This window comes from Leptodactylus fuscus, chromosome 9, assembly GCF_031893055.1.
Source record: "Leptodactylus fuscus isolate aLepFus1 chromosome 9, aLepFus1.hap2, whole genome shotgun sequence".
NCBI classification, from domain to species: domain Eukaryota; kingdom Metazoa; phylum Chordata; class Amphibia; order Anura; family Leptodactylidae; genus Leptodactylus; species Leptodactylus fuscus.
In genome coordinates, this window is record NC_134273.1 from 82,382,629 (window position 1) to 82,402,087 (window position 19,459).

At 44.2% G+C, this 19,459-nt stretch overlaps 1 protein-coding gene across 1 annotated transcript in view; it reads left to right on the forward strand.

Annotated features, from left to right (window-relative positions):
• Positions 1-8,766: 8,766 nt before the first annotated feature.
• IL17RC (interleukin 17 receptor C) overlaps positions 8,767-19,459 on the forward strand; it is a 25,645-nt gene continuing 14,952 nt past the window's right edge. Inside the window, exon 1 of the mRNA XM_075287437.1 lies at positions 8,767-9,024. Within this exon, the coding sequence (XP_075143538.1) occupies positions 8,902-9,024 (123 nt within the window). The 5' untranslated portion in view covers positions 8,767-8,901. The remainder of the gene's footprint in view (positions 9,025-19,459) is intronic.

Consider the following 19,459-nt stretch of genomic DNA (forward strand, 5'->3'; position numbering starts at 1 on the left):
GGTTGCTAACTGGCAACAAGGAGCCATATTTGATATATAAGGGCCGATATTTTATTTGCTGAAGGAATGTATAGAGTAAGGACTGATCGGATGAATTATGTACATATTAAATCATCTTATTACCGTTGTTAAAAATGTATATAATATCACAGGCCAAAAATCTTTACCCACTATGTGGAATTGATGTCCGTACATGAGGTGATCCCGGATCTGAACACTCTTAAAGGGGTTACTATGATAGGGAATGCTGAGGCCTCTTCGCTACTTACCAAGCACAGCGCCATACATTGTATAGTGGCCGTGCTTGGTATAGCAGGTCAGTCCCATTCAATTGAATGGGGTTGAAATACACAATGAGACCAATGGATATGATGTCAGTATCCTGAAAAGAAGAAGTGAAGCTCAATATCACAGTTCTGGACAACCCCTTTAAAGGATTTAAAGGAATGCTTGACCTAGAAATCAACGAGGAAGTGATTGAAAGGAAAACAAATCTACATCTATTGGACTGTCTGTAAAAGTTTTTGCAAGTTTCTAAAGCAAGGAGTCTTGAAGGAACCGTACAGAGAGCAATTGTCCTTCCTATGCCTGGGGGGGTGGCTTAATGATGAAGTGGGTGTGGCTTAACGTTTGCTCAACTTTCTAGTGGTAGAAATGGGCATTAGTGTGGACACATCGCTATTTACCAAACAGCGCCATACATTGTATAGTGGCTGTGCTTGGTATTGCAGCTCAGCCGCATTCACTTTGATGGGACTGAGCTTCAAGCAGGCCACGTCATCGATGAGTGTGACGTCACATGGCCTGTGAAACAGAAGTGGTGCTGAGCTTCGATCAGCTGATCTGTGGGAGCCCCAGAAAAACATGAGGTCATAGCTTTCCCAAATCTCTAAATTTGTTGCCCCGTTGTAAACTGTAAGATATATGTTCTGTGCAGTGTTTATAGGGTCAGACTGGTGTGTGAAGGGGAAATTTTTCTTAAAAAAAACAAAAAAAAAACCCCAAAAAAGGTAAAGTAAAAAGTTCCAGAATTCTCATAAAAAAAAAAAAAAAATACTTACTAAATGTCGTCCGCGGTGATTTCTCTGTCTTGCTGCAAAAATGAACAATACAAGAAGTTATGGCCCTATTTATGATCCAGGGGGCCCACACTGCTGTTCAACAAGGCTCCATTTTACAGTATGGAGCAGTTGTCGGGCCCAGTTTACTGTATGGTTACACTGGTGGGGGTCACTGTAGTGTATGGGGCCACTGGTGGGGGTCACTGTAGTGTATTGGACTACTGGTGGGGGTCATTTCACTATAAGGGGGCACTGGTGGGGGTCATTGTAGTGTATGGGGCCACTGGTGGGGGTCATTGTAGCATATGGGGCCACTGGTGGAGGTCATTGTAGTGTATGGGGCCAATGGTGGGGGTCATTGTAGTATATGGGGCACTGGAGGGGTTCATTGTAGTGTATAGGGCTACTGGTGGGGGTCACTGTGGTGTATGGAGCCACTGGTGGGGGTCATTGTAGTGTATGGGGCCACTGGTGGGGGTCATTTCACTATAAGGGGGCACTGGTGGGGGTCACTGTACTGGAACCAATATAAGGAATGTGGCCCACCAACTTTAAGTTTTTTCCCTGTGTGGCCCATTTACCCAGCCAAGCCTGAGTCCCTGCTGTATACTGTATATACAGTGTAGGTGTGTATATATACAGTAACGTGTGTTATAGATATGTCATGTAATCTCCTGACACCAGATTATTACACCGCACTGCGCTGAAGGAATTTTTCCCATACTTCTATGTAACAGCAAATACAGCGATGTGATAAGTGTACGGAGGACAGTCAGGCGGGTATATAGCACCGCACATTTATGGCCTAATAAACATTATACAACCTATAGTGACACCAGTCACACACATGTGTACAACACCTAAAGGATCGGTGAAGGTCGCACAAGGTTTCTTCCTGATCTGTCCTCTAATCCTTGTGAAGCCATAAGAGCAGAGCCGAGGACACAGGAGATAAATCATAGCTGTGCTCTGTGTATGGTAATAGCATCTTGACATGGCACAGAAGTATTATATGAGTACTATATGGTAGTATTATGTGGGCAGTGAAGAGCCGTATTATGTAGACATTATATGTCATTATTATGTCGCACTGTATTACACTACTCTGGGTACAGTATAGTGCTGACTTTGTATGACAGTATTATGTGGGCCATGTATGGTACTTAAATGCCACTACAGTATATGGTAGTATTATGTAGGCACTGTATAAGTGCCTGTATAAGTATTGGCAGTAATATGAAATAAATATGGCACTAATATGTAGGTACCGCAGACACTGTATACGTGGCAGTAGTATCCGGACACTATATGGCACTATGTAGGTACCACAGACACTGTATACGTGGCAGTAGTATCTGTACACTATATGGCACTATGTAGGTACTGCAGACACTGTATACGTGGCAGTAGTATCCAGACACTATATGGCACTATGTAGGTACCACAGACACTGTATACGTGGCAGTAGTATCTGTACACTATATGGCACTATGTAGGTACTGCAGACACTGTATACGTGGCAGTAGTATCTGTACACTATATGGCACTATGTAGGTACTGCAGACACTGTATACGTGGCAGTAGTATCTGTACACTATATGGCACTATGTAGGTACTGCAGACACTGTATACGTGGCAGTAGTATCCGGACACTGTATGGCACTATGTAGGTACCACAGACACTGTATACGTGGCAGTAGTATCTGGACACTATATGGCACTATGTAGGTACTGCAGACACTGTATACGTGGCAGTAGTATCTGGACACTATATGGCACTATATAGGTACTGCAGACACTGTATACGTGGCAGTAGTATCTGTACACTATATGGCACTATGTAGGTACTGCAGACACAGTATACGTGGCAGTAGTATCCGGACACTATATGGCACTATATAGGTACCGCAGACACTGTATACGTGGCAGTAGTATCCGGACACTGTATAGCACTATATAGATACCGCAGACACTGTATATGTGGCAGTAGTATCCGGACACTATATGGCACTATGTAGGTACCGCAGACACTGTATACGTGGCAGTAGTATCTGGACACTATATGGCACTATATAGGTACTGCAGACACAGTATACGTGGCAGTAGTATCCGGACACTATATGGCACTATGTAGGTACCGCAGACACTGTATACGTGGCAGTAGTATCTGGACACTATATGGCACTATATAGGTACTGCAGACACTGTATATGTGGCAGTAGTATCCGGACACTATATGGCACTATATAGGTACCGCAGACACTGTATACGTGGCAGTAGTATCCGGACACTGTATAGCACTATATAGATACCGCAGACACTGTATATGTGGCAGTAGTATCCGGACACTATATGGCACTATGTAGGTACCGCAGACACTGTATACGTGGCAGTAGTATCCGGACACTATATGGCACTATATAGATACCGCAGACACTGTATACGTGGCAGTAGTATCCGGACACTGTATAGCACTATATAGATACCGCAGACACTGTATATGTGGCAGTAGTATCCGGACACTATATGGCACTATGTAGGTACCGCAGACACTGTATACGTGGCAGTAGTATCCGGACACTATATGGCACTATATAGATACCGCAGACACTGTATATGTGGCAGTAGTATCCGGACACTATATGGCACTATGTAGGTACCGCAGACACTGTATACGTGGCAGTAGTATCCGGACACTGTATGGCACTATATAGATACTGCAGACACTGTATACGTGGCAGTAGTATCCGGACACTGTATGGCACTATATAGATACCGCAGACACTGTATATGTGGCAGTAGTATCCGGACACTTCTATGTTGGCAGTGGTAAGCCATGGCAGATCCTTGATGTGCTAATTATTTTATTACTATTATGTGTATCTGGGTGTGACTTTTGTATGTGTTGTTATATATAACCCCGCGACGTCCCTCCTAAATTTCTGTTTACCATGACTTGCGCTGCGTACCAAGGCTGGTTCCATTTTCACATGAGCAGTCTGAAATGCAGCCAAACTAGAAGGACCGGAACGACATACCGTCCATTGTGCAAACACTGCCGGAATATCAGGTCTGGTCTCTACAAACACTGGAGTGAGACATCCTTATAGAAAGGCTGCGGGGTGAGCTGTCACTATATACAGAACCTATAGACAGATCCCCTCACCCGCTCTATAGTCACATATAGCCTGCCTTCAAGGGTATGATGGGAATTGTAGTTCCGCACCCAATGGAGCATCACAATTGGAGATCACCGCTCTGACTACCAGAATTTCCAGATTATCAGACGCAAAAAAATTGTCTCAATTTCCTAATATAAGTGCGTGGACATAGGGGTGGCTTTGGCCCCCAGGAATGGGGGGGCCTGTGTTTTAAAAAAAAAATCAGCCATTTTCTATTGGATTATTCCAGCAGGTAGCAGCCAATATTTTATGCACAGGCCCGCCTCTACTTCAGCCTCCAGGGGGCGCTGCACATTACGTGCCCATACCGAGTACGTCTGGATGTTGTTCAGTGTCCAGATGTAATGTCCGGCACCAATGGAGGCCGAAGCAGAGGTGGGAAATGGTGAGTAAAATGTCATCTGTTACCTGTTGGAATAATCCAATGGGTAATAGCCTAATAGGTCAACATGTAGGGGGCAATTAGTGCAGAGGCCTGTAAAGGGGACATTACACTTTGTGGGGTCCAATTAAGATGAAAATAGACTTTGGGGGGCCATTAAAGGGGGCAGGGGTGAAAGGGGCGTTATACTATTTGTGGGCCATTAAAGGGGGCAGGGGTGCAGTATAGGGGGCATTATACTTTGTGTGGACCAGTTTTTGGGGTGTTATGTGGGTATTTTACTGGACAAGACAGCACAGCACTCTGCACTATTTTATCCAGATTTTTTAACATGGGCGTTTCTGAAAAAAGAGGGGGTATAGCCTAAATTTTTTGATTAGGGACCCCCCTCCCCCCCGGCCATAATTTTGCTTGGATACACTAAGTCTCTCCCAGAATGGGCAACCCATTGATTTCAAGGAGGACATTGTAATACCTCATTTTTCCTCCTGGGGTGCTGCTGCAAAATGAAACACTTGCTGCCAGGTTCCCCCACCTATTGGAGCCGATCACGATGGGACACAGTCTGGAGGACCTTCCAATTAAAAGGTGCTGACCAAAGAGGGCAACCCCATTAAAATGTAGTACCTTTGGCTTATAATTGTACGCCCTATGATATCGTTGCCTTAGTGATGTCCTTATTCTAAATATAGCCTGCAATCCATGCCGCCACTCTTATCAATTCTAAACGCATATTTAGACACCCATGAATCACATTGTGAGTGTTTATCCAGAGTCTGCCAACAGGTGCGTCCGTACCCAGGTCACATCACTTACGGGAATAGCCATAGTCTCTGAGAACAGGAGCCGGCGTCAATAAGTCACACAAGAGGGCCTGTAGGGTTAGGAGACCTTACAGATAGTCAGTAGCCACTGAACTAGCGCCCCCTACACCTACACACAAGCACAGGTGATGACTCTTTTACTATAAGAGTCCTCAACAACTGAGTACAGGGGTCATGTTATGGGTCCAGAAGTACAAGGTAAGTACCCAAGTGGTCTTTGGCCTTCAATCAACATCCTGAAGATGACAAGTCCAGGAAGACCGTAGAGTTAGGAGACTTCAAGAGGTTATTAGTCCTTCAACCTACCTCTTGTAGAAGGTGACCCAGTGATCGATGACAGTGGAGCTAAAGAGGCCACCACTGCACAAGACCAATAGTCCTCCCAACCACCTCACACAGAAGATGGGCCAGTGGTGCTAGAGAGCTAATGTGTAAGAGGCCTCCTCCCAACCACTTCATGCATATGACTAGGTCGGTAGTGAATGTCAGAGGTTCCCATCGCTTCATTATACCAATACCAACCACGGAGATGAGGGTCCAGTGGTTGAAGGATCCCGTAATCTTGACATTCACCCCAAGCAGAAGACAAGCCCAGTAGATGAGGACAGGAGCACTAGAGGCCCAGCAGCTGATGATCCTTCAACCAACCTCACAACAGAGCCAGTGGTGGAGGACAGTGGTTTTTGAGGGCCCATCACTTCACTCATATTCTTTACATCCACCTCATCCATGCAGATGGTGGACGACTGTGGAACTTGAGGACCCAACATTAGAAGAAGCTCATGTTCTTCTCTTCCATCTCAAGCAGATGACATGTCCAATGGTGGATAACCATAGTGGTCTCCCCCATACACCTTGGCCTGCCTTGCTAAACAATGACCTGGCCAAAGCTCAGGAAGTCTGAAGGGCTGGTGAAGGACAGCGGAGACTGATGGCCTAGCACTTGAAGAAACACTAGGTCTTCTTACCCTCCTCATGCAGATGACATGACCACTGGTGGTGTTATTGTCACCCGTGTACCTTGGCCTGCTTTGCTAAACAATGACCTGGCCAAAGCTCAACAACCAACAAATCTCTAGTGTAGGGCGTCCTACTGAATACATATTTTTTTAATGCCCCCCCCCCATCCAGTGTGTGATGACATTACGTCTCCGCATGTTTTTGAGGCCGAGACAGACTGCGGAATTATTTTCTTTGTAGGGTTTAGACTGTGTAACCAAAAGACGGAGACCATTCACCTGTCATTTCCATCTTTCTCTAAAAAATCTTAGGCATCTAGATGAGAAGATAAAGGTAATGACATATTCTAAGGTGTTGGCCCAAACCAGTAATTTTTCCTTCAACCCGAGCATGCGGGTACAAAAATATTCTGTAAATGTAAATCCGTAGCTAGTACTGTGCACGATGAAGGTCATAAATCTGTCACTAACAGCCTAGGGGTAGACACACAGAGAACAAAGGGCCCATATGGAAAGTCAAAAAGTTGCCCCTATTGGGCTTGTTTACCATATGAGGCCATGGTGCTGGTTCAGCCAACTACCCTATAGTAACTGTAGATAAAAGAAGAGGATGGGGGCACCCTAACTGGGCCCCATAGGAGAGGCCAGGGCTGGCTCTGGGGTGTACAGATCCTCACCGCCGGTCAAGGAAGTCCCGATATAATACACATTCCAGATTCATGACTTGAGACTGTGAATTTGCTATGTTGTCGGGTTTGTCGTATAGTTCAGGTTCAGGGAGAGGTGAAGTTTTGCATAAAAAGTTGTCAGGAAACATCCTGTGCATTGGTGTAACCAGAAAGTGCTGGGCCCGGGGGCAAAATCCAAGACCCCCAACCATGAGCTGTTTACTATACTGGTGTGTCAGGGGCCCGAGGGTGAGTACGACTTCTGCACCCCGTATATAGACCCCCGCACGGTTTGTCTCCTGGAAGGTCAAAAATAGACAAATGGGAAGTAATGGAGGGATCCAGAGGGTGGCGGCCCCGATGGAGACCCTCACCTCTCTATAGGCTCTTCGTCCCAACAACCCCACAAATAACCCGGTGGTTGTTAGTCAGGGACGTGCTGCGCCAGGCCCGCGGGCATTCGTCCAGAGCAGATCACTGACATTAGTTTTTGGTATTTAGTGGTGTAATCTTTAGGAATCATTGACAGGATCATAAAACCTTATAGGACACCTGCCCCGATCTCCTCATCGCCTCCGCTCACACCCCAGGGGTCACGTGACCTGCTCTACAGCCAGTATTATAGTCTAGGGATCATTTATATTAAGTATGTCCGGAACTGGACTAAAGGGGCTTATGTGACCCCCCCTATAAACGGGCATGTGAATGTCAGTGAATATCTCCTCCTTCCTTACTGCTGACTGACATGAAGGGATCCCTCTTTTTATAAGATGTTCTTCAGCAGCTGCAATGTATAGTATAAAGACCCAGTTAGTACAAAGCATCCTAATACACACCTCAGCTACTGCAGAACCTCATTATACTCACTTCAGCTACTGCAGAACCTCATTATACTCACCTCAGCTACTGCAGAACCTTATCATACACATAGCTGCTGCAGAACCTCATTATACACACCTCAGATACTGCAGAATCTTATCTTACACATATCAGCTGCTGCAGAACCTCATTAAACTCACCTCAGCTGCTGCAGAACCTCATAATACACACCTCAGCTGCTGCGGAACATCATAATACACACCTCAGCTGCTGTGCAACCTCATTATACACACCTCAGCTGCTGCGGAACATCATAATACACACCTCAGCTGCTGTGCAACCTCATTATACACACCTCAGTTGCTGCAGAACCTCATTATACACACCTCAGCTGCTGCGGAACATCATAATACACACCTCAGCTGCTGCGGAACATCATAATACACACCTCAGCTGCTGCAGAACCTCATTATACACAGCTCAGCCGCTGCAGAACCTCATAATACACACCTCAGCCGCTGCAGAACCTCATTATATTGTGACTGTTCTTATATTTGTACATTACTATATTATTATATGGCTGTTATTATTTCTCTCCTCTGGATACGGCGTGTTGTGACTCAGTGTATATGACTGTGTATGAGCCAGCACAGGGGAGGACTCTGCTTCCATGGAGGTGTAGCCACAGCTCAGGGTGCAGCAGAGGCGTCACACGCTCTTGTACTTGGGAACTGAAGTGACTCGGGAAAGGACTGAACTGACACACAGGGGCCCGGGAGGACACAGGGGCCCCACATTGGCTGCATTATAACACGTTCTGGGATTACTGACAAGTATCATGAGCCTAAAGGGGATGCTGGATAGAAGCTAAAGGACCCCTCCGGACCCCCCTAGAGGGATCATAGTCAGCTCCACCTAGAGGACAGTCAGACAGCTCACTAGTCATACTCTGGGATCTGTCACTTCGGATGTGTTGGGAGACTCTGTAACTATTGGGAGACTGACAATGGAACGCTTGGCTTTCTGCACCCTCCTGCTGACATTGATCTTACACCATGTATTCTGTGATCAGAAGGAGATCAGACTGGAGACCCTCCCAAGTGATGCCGAGACAATTACCTGCACAGGGGTAAGTGCTGTCTGGTATATGGGGAGGGGGAGATATCATGGAAGGTGGACGGGGGGACGGTTCGGTCAATTGAAGTAATGTGATCAATTATTAAAGGGTAATTAAAAAAAAATAATATTATTATAAGAATAAATGTAAAATAATATTAATAATAAATAAAAATGTTATTAATAGTATCAATAATAATAAGAATAAATGGAAAACATTGTATTATTATTATTATTATTATTATTATTATTATTATCATATTATTATTATTATTATTATTATTATATTAAGAATAAATATAAAATATAAAGTCATAATAATAAATTAAATAAATAATAATAGTAATAATAATAAGAGGAAGAAATTAAAATAATTAATAAATCAATAATAAATAATGTAAATGATATGTAGGTCAATGTGTCACACGGAAGGAATTTGGAGACGATCTTGAGACGGTCTTCCGCCTCAAAATCCTCTCCAAAATCCTGCCCCTGGGGTTCCTGGCATGGGTCGGCCCACATGGTGTGCGGGACGTCATATAGGAATGGATAATGAGGCACAAGACCACCCCAAAATCTTCTCCAAATCCCTCCTTCTAAACAGACCCTTTAATTTATTCGATCTATCTGTTCCTGGGAAAGTTGGGTGACATCTAGTAGGACCATAAAAAGTGAAGGTGATACACACATTACATGACTAGATATGTTTACTGTTCAGGAATCTGGACAAGCTGTGTGATACCTCTTAAGTGTTGGGTTTTTACCCGGCTTTCCCAGGTAGGGCTGAATAGAAGTTTTGATTTGCAATGTTAGCTTTTCTTCTAAGAAAACAGGCCTTGATCCCCCTTGGCTGGGGGCAGATTGTGGCGCGATGTTTGTGTGATGGTATCTCGGAGCGCTCGCTGTATCAGGGCTAGATCTTGATGTAGGAATGTTAGGTATAGGAAGAATAACAAGCTGCATACCGGAGGCATTACATACACATTGATAGTCTGATATAGGGGGGGGGTCTCTGGATGTTTTATTATTGGCTATTGTACAACTACAACCCCCAGCATGCTCAGACAACAACCTTGAATGGTGAGAGCTGCTGCTTTGCCTGGTGGTTTGGGAATAAGGGAGCCCCCTATCTCCTCATTAGTGGGACCCCCACCTATCAGGTTTATGACATATCCCATAGAGGGAAACCTCCTGTTCTCCTCGGCAGTTCTCTGGCTTCATACACTTCCCTATGACTGACCGATAATTCGGAATATCTGATAATATCAGAGACATGGGGATATTTGTTAGAGGGGGGTTCTGCATCCAGGACCTGTACCTATTATTCAGAGGACACAGCAATTACAATGGCTGTCTCTTGCTCTGGAGGACCCGGCACATCCATATATTGCATTGACAGCCCACTAATTTAAGAGCGTAATACTTCATCCTCCCTGTGGGGGAGCTGCAGAGGAACACAACTTATGGTCCAAGACCTTTCTAACAATGATGGTCCACTAATCCTACAAATAGCACAGGTCCTCACAAGATAGAAGTACGGCTATAGAAGTCTAGATAAAAAAGACCTTCTTCATAAATGGGGCTCTCCTGTGGCTGTTAGTGAAAGGATCCCCAAAGGCTTCTCCACAGGTTCCTTGAAGGCCACGCTGTCACTTTAGGTAATGACGCCAGAGAGTGCCCTGTTGTGTATGGAGTATACAGTGTATGAGTGTAGTCGGTGACTCAGTGTGTGGTTGCCAATATATTTACATACGTCTTATTATATAACTCTCTTACAACCTCATCACTTCGCTGGCAGCCGTATCATACAGTGCTCAGATAAGTGTTATACAACATGTAAATACCCATCCTATAGTGCACCTGTACCATACAATGGCGGTGTTATACAGTGCCTATAGAAGCCTGTGCCAGTATACTGCTGTGGTGGGGTCCGCGCAGACATCTTATTACATCCAGTTGTTGTGCGGAGGCCCAGCGGGTTTATCTGTAGGTTTATGGCCGCTATCTCGCGTACATGGCGACCTTAGACACCTGCTTGTTTTCTATCTACTGCTTGTACAGTCAGGATTATCCGCGGGTATAATAGTCACTTGTTTGCACATTATTGATCTCTAGCGACAATGTCTCTGATAACATTTGTTGTCAAGATTTTGCTGTGTGTACGCTAACTAACCCAAAAATACCCAGCGACGGGTGTCTATCTATCTATCTATCTATCTATCTATCTATCTATCTATCTATCTCCTATCTATCTATCTATCTATCTATCTATCTATCTATCTTCTATCTATCTCCTATCTATCTATCTATCTATCTATCTCCTATCTATCTATCTATCTATCTATTTATCTCCTATCTATCTATCTATCTATCTATCTATCTATCTATCTCCTATCTATCTATCTATCTATCTATCTATCTATCTATCTATCTCCTATCTATCTATCTATCTCCTATCTATCTATCTATCTATCTATCTCCTATCTATCTATCTATCTATCTATCTATCTATCTATCTCCTATCTATTTATTTATCTATCTATCCATCTATCTATTTATCTCCTATCTATCTATCTCCTATTTATCTATCTATCTATCTATCTATCTATCTATATCTATCATCTATCTCCTATCTATCTATCTATCTATCTATCTATCTATCTCCTATCTATCTATCTATCTATCTATCTCCCTCCTATCTATCTTCTATCTATCTATCTATCTATCTATCTATCTATCTATCTATCTATCTCCTATCTATCTATCTATCTATCTTCTATCTATCTCCTATCTATCTATCTATCTATCTATCTATCTCCTATCTATCTATCTATCTTCTATCTATCTCCTATCTATCTATCTATCTATCTATCTATCTATCTATCTATCTATCTATCTCCTATCTATCTATCTATCTATCTATCTATCTATCTATCTATCTATCTTCTATCTATCTCCTATCTATCTATCTATCTCCTATCTATCTATCTATCTATCTATCTATCTATCTATCTATCTTCTATCTATCTCCTATCTATCTATCTATCTATCTATCTCCTATCTATCTATCTATCTATCTATCTATCTATCTATCTATTTATCTCCTATCTATCTATCTATCTATCTATCTATCTATCTATCTCCTATCTATCTATCTATCTATCTATCTATCTATCTATCTATCTATCTATTTATCTCCTATCTATCTATCTATCTATCTATCTATCTCCTATCTATCTATCTATCTATCTATCTATCTATCTATCTATCTCCTATCTCCTATCTATCTATCTCCTATCTATCTATCTTCTATCTATCTATCTATCTATCTATCTATCTATCTATCTATCTATCTATCTCCTATCTATCTATCTATCTATCTATCTATCTCCTATCTATTTATTTATCTATCTATCCATCTATCTATTTATCTCCTATCTATCTATCTCCTATCTATCTATCTATCTATCTATCTATCTATCTATCTATCTATCTATCTATCTATCTATCTATATCTATCATCTATCTCCTATCTATCTATCTAGCTATCTATCTCCTATCTATCTATCTATCTATCTATCTATCTATCTATCTATCTATCTATCTATCTCCCTCCTATCTATCTTCTATCTATCTATCTATCTATCTATCTATCATCTATCTCCTATCTATCTATCTATCTATCTATCTATCTATCTATCTACTATCTATCTATCTAGCTATCTATCTCCTATCTATCTATCTATCTATCTATCTATCTATCTATCTATCTATCTATCTATCTATCCGTCCATCCATCCATCCGTATAAGTATATAAGAATGATGGATACAAAACATATTCCTAGTCTGACATCTGATAATCTAGAACTTTTCAATAAGTAATATTTCTATAAATTCTGGTAACCTCCCTGACACGTACAGTTGTTTCGCCTGGTGTCGGCCACTCCATAGGTCCTGGGTGCAGCAAATAACACTAATCTGTATATGTGCTGTACGTGGTGACAGGTCATAAAGTTCTTAGATAACAGAGGGTAGATCATATGCCTGGGAAGTACCATCTATACACGCCATATAGATTATACTGTCATAAAGAGATAATAACCCAAGGACAGATAACCATCTACAGTATATGGCGGTGGTATCGGTAACTACAGTCATCATAAATACACAAAGTAAAGCTGTGCCCTGCACTGGTCCATATTATTATTATTGTTTATTTATATAGCACCATTAAATCCATAGTGCTGTACATTATTATATTAATCCCATGGTGCTTTACATTTGGGGGTTACATATGATACACAGAATATACAGGTAGATATAATACTAACAATGACTGACTGGCACAGTGGGGTAGAGGGCCCTGCCCGCGAGGGCTTACAATCTATGAGGGAAGAGGGTAGAGACAGAAGGAGAGGGGGAGACTGTACAGATGGGGGTGCGGTGATAGTGTTATTGGGGGTTGTAGGCCTTCCTGAATAGGTGAGTCTTCAGGGCCTTCTTGAAGCCTGTGATTGTGGGGGTCAGTCTTATGTGTCGTGGTAAGGAGTTCCAGAGTATGGGGGATGCACGAGAGAAATCTTGGAGACGGTTGTGTGAGGAGCGGATGAGAGCAGAGCGGAGTAGGAGGTCATTGGAGGATCTGAGGTTACGTGTGGGCCGGTAGCGGGAGATGAGGTCAGAGATATATGGAGGGGACAGGTTGTGGATGGCTTTGTATGTTAGCGTTAGTAGCTTGAATTCAATTCGCTGGGCTATAGGTAGCCAGTGGAGGGACTTGCAGAGGGGAGCAGCCGATGAAGAACGGGGGGTGAGGTGGATTAAGCGAGCAGCGCAGTTTAGGGTGGACTGGAGGGGGGCGAGGGTGTTAGCTGGGAGTCCATGGAGAAGGGTGTTGCAGTAATCTAAGCGGGAGATTATGAGGGCATGGATGAGCATCTTGGTAGTTTCAGGGGTGAGGAAGGAGCGGATTCGATGGATGTTCTTGAGCTGGAGGCGGCAGGAGGTGTTGAGGGTTTGAACATGTGACTTGAAGGATAGGTCAGAGTCCGGGGTTACCCCAAGACATTGTGCCTGTGGGACTGGGGAAAGTGGGGTTCCGTTAACTTTGATAGATGGGTCAGGTGGAGGTGCCATACAGGGTGGGGTGAAAATGATGAACTCCGTTTTCTCCATGTACAGTTTGAGAAAGCGGGAGGAGAGGAAGGAGGCTACGGCCACTAAACAATCTGGAACTCTGGCCAGCAGGGAGGTAATGTCAGGTCCAGAGATGTAGATTTGGGTGACATCGGCATAGCAATGGTACTGAAAGCCATGAGATTCTATGAGTTGGCCCAGGCCAAGGGTGTAGATGGAGAACAGGAGGGGTCCTAGGACAGTGCCAGATCTGTCTATATAAACATGCGTCATCTATCTATCTATCTATCTATCTATCTATCTATCTATCTATCTATCTATCTATCTATCTATCTATCCCTACCCTCCCCCCCTCTGTCCATACACTAACCCCTCCATCTGTCTGTGTGTCTGGCTTTGCTTGTATCCCTGGTTATTACTGCTTTACAATGATTTTCTTTGCTGACTCCTCCATTGATTTCCTGGCATTGCAGTGTCGCGCCTCTCCTGACCCTGGATATCTCTGTCATACATGGATTTAATTAAACCCTCAGATAGGAGTCTTTGCTCAGAACTGTTTATTCAGGATGAAATGTGTGATTATAAGCGGAGGAGAGAACAGCACGCGGAGATGTCACCGGAGCACTAACCAAACACAGGACGGCTCTGGTGATACGCTGCTAAATTATTAATAAGTACTCCGCAAACAGAGGCCACAGGGTAAACACCTACAACCTATTCACAGCCCTGATAAAGGGGGTCGTTGTTTAGAACAATTACCCTTTCACAAAAAAGACGGTCCTGGGTCCCCATTGATCTACTGTAATCGAAGAGGAGCTCTGTAACAAGTATTCACTTTCCCTGCAGCACCTCCACAGGGGAAATGGGGTATTACACTAATGCTATTGAAGTCAATGGACTGTGCATGGATGTGCCGGGTCAGTTCTTTATGTATATTCACCATCAGCTCCATTACGATTCCACATTGGGGCCCCTTCCTACATTGTATATTATATGTGGCAGAGGGACCATAGCGGCCCCCTCAGGGTCCCCAATGTCACACCCCTCTATGTTATGCTATATACTTTGTATATTCTGTGCAAGTGGAGAATAAGACTCTATGGGAGAGATTTATTGTGCCTTATATGAAAATTGTCTAAAAATTTGCTCAAATTTTTGAGTAAATTGGGTTTTTGCACAAAAATTGCGACTTTTGCCCGCCCTTGATGCTTTAGACATTAAACATGCCGGATCTATCACCATTTACAACAGTTCACTACAGGCGGGAATAGATTTCAGTGCAGGGCCCATCAGAGGGTGCACCTACTTTATTAGGAGGCCTGTGTCTTGTTATAAATGGGGTGCTCCTTCTGCTAGTGCGGGGGATAGGACTGGTCTTCATAAATCTGCCCCAATTGGTTGATTCAGAATAATATTACAGGAGGGGTAAAACATCCATGTATTACACAGACAGGCCATTCATTTGAATAGGTACCGTGTGATACTTCATCTCCCCTGTGGTGGCGCTGCAGGAAAACTGAACACTTATTACCCTGATCCCACGATCATCCTGTGATCAGCTTATTTTCTGGGTTTCATTGTAACAAATAGGGATTGTACAAAGCAGATAACCCCTCCTCATCGGGTAAACCTTACGTCAGGCCGTCGCTTTATCTGAATTCTACGTCAGCTCATAGTTGCCATACACTTCATGGATCATAAGGGAAGTGTTGAAAGAGGTAACAAGTCAAAAATGTTTCAAAAATCAGATTTTTATAACCTTCCCCCCAATGACTTGTATTTACTGGGAATGACCATAATGACGTACGGTATTATTTTTTCCCAAAACAAGGTCATAGAGGTGAAATCGCTCAATGTTTAGAAGTTCCCACCACTTTCCTTCTGTTTCCTTAGCTGGCCTTTTTCCTGAAATGTATGACTCAAGGACAACGCTATATCTCCAGAGGTTTCCGATGTAGACAGCCAAGAGTCATGTGCTAGGATTTTCTTTAGTCATTCTCTTCAGGTTGTAAGAAATTCTATTCAGTCATTTCTTAATCCCGGAATATGAATTTCAGAAACAACCAACATGGCCGCCATCACTGCAATCCACTCTACTGTGGGCCCAACCTCTCTGACTACAACCGGTGACCTGACTCCTGGGTAGGGGGAGGGGGGATTTATGGAAATGTTAATGGGTCCAGATGAACCCTATTAGGACATCTTAGGTCATGATTAGGGGCTCTCTTTCTTTAGCTGGAGGTGGGGGACGACTACTACTGCCACCATCTTGTCCTTCTGGTACTCTGCGCGCCACTGCATGGTCCTTCAGGTACTCTATCTGCCACAATGTGGTCCTTCTGGCACTCTGTTGGCACCACATGGTCCTTCCAGCACTTTACGTGTCACTGCACGGTCTTTTGCGCATTCTGGGTACCACTACATAGTCCTTCGGGTACTCCATGTGTCACCATCTTGTCCTTTGGGTAATCTATATGCCACTACATCGTTCTTCTGGAACTCTGTTGGCACCACATGGTCCTTCCAGCACATTACGTGTCACTACACGGTCTTTTGGGCATTCTGGGGACCACTGCATAGTCTTTTGGGTACTCTATGTGCCATCGCGTGGTCCTTCAGGTACTCTATCTGCCACCACATGGTCCTTCCAGCACTCTACATGCCACTGCATGGTCTTTTGCGCATTCTGGGTACCACTACATAGTCCTTCAGGTACACTATGTGTCACTATCTTGTCTTTTGGGTAATCTATCTGCCACCACATGGTCCTTCTGGCATTCTGTTGGCACCACGTGGTCTTTCAGGTACACTATCTGCCACCACGTGGTCCTTCCAGCACTCTATGTGCCACTGCATGGTCATTTGGGCACTCTTTGCACTGAATAATTGCCTGATGGAACATAACACGATTTTCAGAAGCATCCATATGAAATTGGCAGCACACAGTGTTGCATTAAGGCCCCTTAGAAGTCTATAGATGACCACACTCTGAGCGTGTATTCGGCCATAATAGGGTCATGTGCATGAGCCCTCAAGGTCTTGACATTTCTAGATATCTCTATACCCGAGCACCAGACCTTCCTCTTTTCATGTTATTGCTCAGTGTTCAAGTTCCTTAAATTCTTTGGCTTGTACACAACAACCTACGCGCTGTTTGATCAGCAAATACACACACACCTGAAACAATGGCACGAACTGGTCCGAAACCCTAGTCCAAAGTACACAGACGTAGGGCTCGCCGGTGCCATTAAATAATCGTTACTGGGGAAACTCCAAACTGCCGTGAATGCTAACAATGGCCCCATACACAGAGGCCAGCTTCCCCGGCTTACGGGAGGATCTGTCGTATTAATACCTACTTGTTAGAGATTGGCAGTGTACAGGGTTCAGCGTCCTCCGACATAAACATGGAGATCCCATAACCTCTGCCCCCAGAGATCCTTCAGAACTCGCCCCTGTTAAGGGTTCCTCCAGGTTCTCAGGCTTGGTCTTAAGGTGCATTCACACATTGCAGCCACATTGGGTTCAAGATCTTCAATGAACGTCTCTAATGTACCAGAGCTTTCTCCACATCTTGTTCATTGAGGTGTCGCCTACATTGAGGTGTAGGGTTGGCCATGCATTGGAGCAAAATGGAGCTGAATTGAAATTTGTGGGGGTACACGTGGCTCGTGGATGACTCTGGAGAGTTCTTCTTTAAAGGAGAAGTTATAGCTACTATAGGTACTAGAAGGTCACATGGGTGAAGTCTCAGATCATCGGCCTCTACAGTCAATGGGCCCTATAGATAGATCAAACCCTTTTGGTCCGGCTCGAGATGTCTCTTATTAGAGATCTCTGATTGGTGCCAAAAGGGTTAGATCTATCCATAGAGACCTAGTATTCGGGAACTCAACCCATGAAGGGTTTACACACTCATATCTATACAACAGGCTCTACGCAGTGTATATAGGGTTCAATGTACAAAGTGTTAGGCCTCACGTAGACGGACGTGAAAAACATCCGTCACTTGTCCATTTTTACAGCAATGGAAGCCAAAGGGGGCCTGATCATTGGGTCCATCACTGGTGGACCAAAAGTTCCCCTAAAGCCCACTTGTCAATAGACACCAGTGTGGGTATGGGTACGTATACATGTCTGGTCTTTAATGGGTTTGATGGCCTCTTTGAGAATGGACGACATTGCGCTTCACTTCTATGGGGCTGCAGGTGCGTTACAATCTCGGAAGCCCCATAGATTGGAGCACTGGTCATACAAGTGCACTGGTGTCCATTCACGAGGAGGCCTTAGGGGAACTTTTGGTCCATCATCCTCCTAATCACTGGCAGACCCAGTGATCAGACCCAATGGACGGATGTAGGATTCTTATTGTAACAGCCATATTGCCCCAACCCAAGGACAAAATCTATAGGAACAGCATTGTATATAGTACATGAAGCAGAACAGACCGGGCCCTGGACCCTCAGGGGTCCCTGATTTCCCTGTACCACATAGAATATAGCACTATTCTCACTGGCACGGCAAAGGGGCCAATTCTGTGAACCGGAAGAACTGAGTGAATGCGTGGCCTGTAATAAGATACGTCCGTACAGGTGGATGTCGCAATAAAGTCTTCTCGGCCAAGACAAATAAGACTGATCTTTGCTTTACCCTCCCTTGTGCCCGAGTTGTGGCGATGACAGCTGTGATGTCACGGGGTGTCGTTGCTCTCCTGTGCCTATGGGGTGTCTCTGATTTATGGACATTTACCATGACACACTGCACACCATATACACAGATAACAGCTTTACGGCCCCGATAATAGTCGCCATGTTGTGTGGGATCTCCATTAATGTTCTACAGAGAGGACTGTCATAAAGACTGATAGGGCGGTCATATCGCAGGGGAGAATGCAATGCTTAAAGGGGAACTCCATCCAAAATATATAACTCCTATTCCCCATGTGTCGCCATAGGTCACGGGCTCCTATAGTCATAGTATCTAGATAATCCCTATAACTGGGTAATCCTAGACAATCCCCATAATAAAGCCTTGTTATTAGATCAGGGACCTGCCCGGGGTACGGTCAGGATTTAGGCTCTGCCAAGTGTAGTAATACATGACCACAATCTCTGGTTGGTTTTGTTTTCACGTTCCTGGTGGAGGTGTGGTGGGGGGGTTGGGCAGCCCTCCTGATTTCGCCATGTCCTGGGCAAATTGCTTCATGAGGTCACCAAATTGTCATCTGCCAGGGGGGGACAAAACTTAGAGGAGGATCAGAAGCTCACTTAGATCCTGCTGGGACTTGTAGTCCCCCCAGTTTGATGAGATT